At 53.1% G+C, this 5,111-nt stretch overlaps 1 protein-coding gene across 1 annotated transcript; it reads left to right on the top strand.

The window, feature by feature from the left end:
- Positions 1-2,437: 2,437 nt before the first annotated feature.
- Positions 2,438-4,172, top strand: APLNR (apelin receptor). Its single transcript, XM_008578929.1, has one exon. It carries the CDS (start codon positions 2,678-2,680, stop codon positions 3,818-3,820), a length of 1,143 nt encoding a protein of 380 aa, XP_008577151.1. The 5' UTR covers positions 2,438-2,677; the 3' UTR covers positions 3,821-4,172.
- The last annotated feature ends 939 nt before the right edge of the window (positions 4,173-5,111 follow it).

Raw genomic sequence — 5,111 nt, forward strand, 5'->3', positions numbered from 1 at the left:
TTTCACCCAAGGGAGCTTATTTTAAAGTAAATTAGAGGTTTATTAGTATTCTTTACATTTCTATAATGCTTAACAGATGCATTAGAGAGATGCGTTAGAGTTTTTTGGGGGGGGGTGTGCGTAATGGTTTAATCACGGGCTAAAGATAGCTTTGGTTCAAATTCTGGCTCTGACAATTACTAGCTGGATGAACTTGGCCAAGTTGCTTTACCTCCCTGTGCCTCAGTTTCCTCATTTGTAAGTTGAGGCTAGTGAGAGTATCTACCTCCTAACATTGTTTTGGCGATTAAAAGAGAGAAGATAGATATACAAAATGTTTAGAAGGATGCCTGGCATGGAGTAAGTGGGCAATACATAATCCTCACGAGAAACCCAACATGCCTATCATTCCACGTTGCCTTTGGGCAAAGGTCATCGAAGGCTCTCAGGATCTTGCTCGATAGATATACAAAATGTTTAGAAGGATGCCTGGCATGGAGTAAGTGGGCAATACATAATCCTCACGAGAAACCCAGCATGCCTATCATTCCACGTTGCCTTTGGGCAAAGGTCATCGAAGGCTCTCAGGATCTTGCTCACCTTCCCTCCGGCCTTCTCTCCTGTATCTCCCCATTGCACCACGAGGCTTTGGCCATACTTGTGTTCATTTCTCTGTCTGCATTTTATGTTTCTTCCTCCTGGCCTATTCTTTCTGTTCTCCCACCTTCTATTCTTGGCAAGCTCCTGTTTGAATAGCACCAACTGGGGCCCCGAGAACGTGTTTACTTGTTCTGTTTCTTAAAAAAATGGAATTAATTTTCCAAATTTACAAATCTGAAAATTTCTCATAAAAATCCAGAATTTGAAGTTATCTTAAAGACTCCAAAGGCATGGTAACGCTGGGGTCCACATTTCTGCATGACAGCTAGAGACTGGAGCTGAGGAGGCCTCCTTTTGATGGAGTGTGCATACTCCAATTTGCCACAGTCTCCACCACTCCCTACTGTCTCGAAATGGCTGTTTTACCCACATACACTCCTGGCCTGGTCCTTACAGGTGTTTGAATTTGGCACCCCTGCTTTAAGATTCCTGCAGATTTTCTGATCAACTCTCCCTCTAGACACTGGATTCTCTTTGCCTTGGATTTAGCCGAGACTCATGTCCTGACTTTGCTGCCTCTCACTCTTGCCCAACTGTAGGTGCCCCCCAGCCCCTGGGAGATGGTGGAAAGGGTGGATATTTTTTCTCTTATCTTGTGCATCCTTTTCTTCCTGACTAGAGGCTCTAGAGAGGTGACCAGACAGGGTGAAGTGAGCTTCTGTGGACCGCGCCCGTGGTATCCACCAGTGGCTGCCTCTTCCTCTGCCTCCTCCTCTAGCTGAACTCTGTGTGCTCTCAGAGACACCTCCTGGTCCATGCAGAGTAAGAACACAAGGACTGAAGTGTCTCCGTGTTCTTCCACAGAAGAATTCATACACTCATTCCTCTGTATATGGACTGCTCTTTTCACTCACTCTCTAGTTCATTCAACCGCTAACTCACTCAACAACCATTTGGTGATCACCTACTGCCCGCCAGGCACTGCGTTACATGCACGCCTGGAGAAGAGGAAAAGCAAACAACCCACAGTAACAAAATTTACCCTGTGACCTTGGGCTGGACATTTACCTTGTTGGGCCTCGGTTTCCCCACGGAGATTTATTGACTTCATTAGAGATCATTTTGTTTTGGCTTTCTTTCATCCCTTGACTCTGTCCTCAACTTCCTGTGTCATCTGCAAACTGTAATCTGCAATCTGTCAACAGCCTATGAATTCTAGAGAAATCCCCCTGTACTTGTGCCTGCAAACCACAAATGTTCTCAGACAGAGGGTCAAAGCCAAGAGGGAAACGAAGTGAGAGGAAGAGCAGGAAGAGGGTCCTAGTGGGAAGCCTGGTTTGGGTGGGGGCTGGGAGTGCAGGAAGGGAGCAGAGGGGCTGGACCCCAGATGCTCGCTGGGACCTGGAACCGTCCTGCGAAATCTCACACCCTCTTTGCTCCCTGCCCGCCCTGGCTCCAGTTCGGGCTGGATTTCAATCTGCATAATTTGTCCCATTTAGAGGGGGTGGGAGGGGGTGAGAACAGGAGGGTGGAGAGGTCTGAGGAGGGGGTTTCCCAAGGGGCAGGCAGGAGGTGGTGGCCAGAGGAAACTGGAGGGACAGCGGCTGGGGTGAAGGTGGGTGGCAGCCAGAGGGAGGAGGTGGGGCAGAGGAGAGCAGGCTTGCAGGACACAGATAACACTCTGCCCAGCACAGCAGGGGTCAATTTGGTCCACTTGCCCAGTGACAAGAAGAAAAAAAAAAGTGGGCTGTACCTTAAAGATCTTAAGACTCACAAGTGAGGGGCTGGTCTAGAGGTGGGAGGAGGGAGTGACAAGCCAAGGAGACAGAAACTCAGGAGGGTGCAAGGAAGTGTCTTAGCTGAGACGGGGGCAGGACAGGAGCGTGTGGAGGGAAGTCTGCAGGAGAGAGGCATCCTCCAGGGTCCGGAGCATCCAGAGGCAGCTCCTCCTGCGTGCTGGGAAGGGCTCCGGGCACCTCCAGCCCTTCTCGCCCTCTGAAGCTCAAGCCAGAAGCTCTGGGTGCTTGCTGAGTTGGTGACAGAGCTACAGAGCTGGTACCCCCAGGACCCCCTGCCCGTCTTCTCTCCGCTCCCCAGCATGGAGGAAGGTGGCGATTTTGACAATTACTATGGGGCAGACAACCAGTCCGAGTGTGAGTACACGGACTGGAAGTCCTCGGGGGCCCTCATCCCCGCCATCTACATCTTGGTCTTCCTCCTGGGCACCACAGGCAACGGGCTGGTGCTCTGGACCGTGTTTCGGAGCAGCCGGGAGAAGAGGCGCTCGGCTGACATCTTCATCGCCAGCCTGGCGGTGGCTGACCTGACCTTCGTGGTGACCCTGCCGCTGTGGGCCACCTACACGTACCGGGATTATGACTGGCCCTTTGGGACCTTCTCCTGCAAGCTCAGCAGCTACCTCATCTTTGTTAACATGTATGCCAGCGTCTTCTGCCTCACCGGCCTCAGCTTTGACCGCTACCTGGCCATCGTGAGGCCAGTGGCCAACGCGCGGTTGAGGCTGCGGGTCAGCGGGGCGGTGGCCACGGCGGTCTTGTGGGTGTTGGCTGCCCTACTGGCCATGCCTGTCATGGTGTTCCGCTCTACCGGGGACCTGGAGAACACCACCAAGGTGCAGTGCTACATGGACTACTCCATGGTGGCCACCTCGAGCTCCGAGTGGGCCTGGGAGGTGGGCCTGGGGGTCTCGTCCACCGCCGTGGGCTTCGTGGTGCCCTTCAGCATCATGCTGACCTGCTACTTCTTCATCGCCCAGACCATCGCCGGCCACTTCCGCAAGGAGCGCGTGGAGGGCCTGCGAAAGCGGCGCCGGCTGCTCAGCATCATCGTGGTGCTGGTGGTGACCTTCGCCCTGTGCTGGATGCCCTACCACCTGGTGAAGACTCTCTACATGCTGGGCAGCCTGCTGCACTGGCCCTGCGACTTCGACCTCTTCCTCATGAACGTCTTCCCCTACTGCACCTGCATCAGCTACGTCAACAGCTGCCTCAACCCCTTTCTGTACGCCTTCTTTGACCCCCGCTTCCGCCAGGCCTGTGCCACCATGCTCTGCTGGGGCCACAGCAGGTGCGGGGGTAGCTCCCCCAGCAGCAGCGGGGAGAAGTCGGCCAGCTACTCTTCGGGGCACAGCCAGGGGCCCGGCCCCAACATGGGGAAGGGTGGAGAGCAGACGCATGAGAAGTCCATCCCCTACAGCCAAGAGACCCTTGTGGTTGACTAAGGCTGGGAAGCCTGGTGCCCTCAGCCCCACCCAGCCTCTGCCCTTGCTCCCTGAGAATCAGGTAGCGTAGCTGCAGCTTCTCCCTTGCACCCCACTCCTTTCTCGGCTCCCTGCTTCCCGTCTCCCTCTTGTCTTCTTGCTCCTTTACTCTTTCTCAGAGGTTTGTGGTTTAGTACGAAAGAGGCTGCGCCCGCAGAGCATTGCTTGGCTCATCAGTGTCTGTGAGGCTGGTGCTGCATAAGGCTCTGAACCACCCTGAACCTCAGTTTCTCCATTGGTATAAAATGGGGGAAAGTCATACTGACCCTAAAAGGTTGAAGGGTGAGTGCTGACTCAATAAAAATTTGTTTCCCTCCACCCCTTTTCTTGGATCTCCAGTCCTCTTTTCTCTCTCCTTTCCTTCTAGTTTTCCTCTCTTTCTGCAATTCTTGCTGCTTGCCCTTGCCTTCTGGCTCCAACCCCTCTCCCACAGCTCACCCTCCCCAATCCCTCCTCCTCCTCCACTTTCCTCCTTGTTCTGAGGGGCTCCTGAGGGTTAAGAATCCTGAAGCTTGCAAAGACTGACCCAGTTCAAGGTCTTTATCCTGTTTTCTGAGAGCAGCCAGGGTACGGGCTGGGGTGGGTGGGCTGTGTCAGCAAAGAATTTGTGTTCCAGTCCCTGGAGCCAGAAGCTCCAGAATGTTCCCTAAAATTGGATCAGTTCACTGTCATTTATGGCACTGGGGCTAGAGTGGTCCCTGAAGAGAACCTCCTTTCCTACAGCCCCTCCGTGATGTCCACTAGAAATGCTTTCTATAGATTTCCTCAGACCCTTCTGTTCTTCCTCTGTTTTCTGTGGGAACTGAAGGTAAAGGGGTAGAGGCACTGATGTGCTTCTTGGTTCGTCATAGGAATTGGGAGTTGGGAAGGGAAACTAGTGGAAGAGGGGATGGAGGGGGTCTGCATTTAGTGTATATGCTGCTTGGTTCCCCAAGTCCTCATCTCCCAACCTGCTCCAGAACTGTGAGCTGCACATCTATCTCCTGCTTCCCCATCTCACCCCATCACCCCCCAGATGTTTTTCTTGGACACCGGTACTGCTTGGTGCTGAGTGTCACTTTGGTTGGGGTGGGGGAGCTTGCTTTTTGTCTGCATGAATATATATATAATATGCACATCTATCTCCTGCTTCCCCATCTCACCCCATCACCCCCCAGATGTTTTTCTTGGACACCGGTACTGCTTGGTGCCGAGTGTCACTTTGGTTGGGGTGGGGGAGCTTGCTTTTTGTCTGCATGAATATATATATAAT

This window comes from Galeopterus variegatus, unplaced genomic scaffold (genome assembly GCF_000696425.1).
Source record: "Galeopterus variegatus unplaced genomic scaffold, G_variegatus-3.0.2 Scaffold1784, whole genome shotgun sequence".
NCBI lineage: Eukaryota > Metazoa > Chordata > Mammalia > Dermoptera > Cynocephalidae > Galeopterus > Galeopterus variegatus.

Excerpts from the sequence above, each read along its gene's own strand:
- APLNR (XM_008578929.1), top strand. The coding sequence starts at position 2,678 with ATGGAGGAAGGTGGCGATTTTGACAATTACTATGGGGCAGACAACCAG.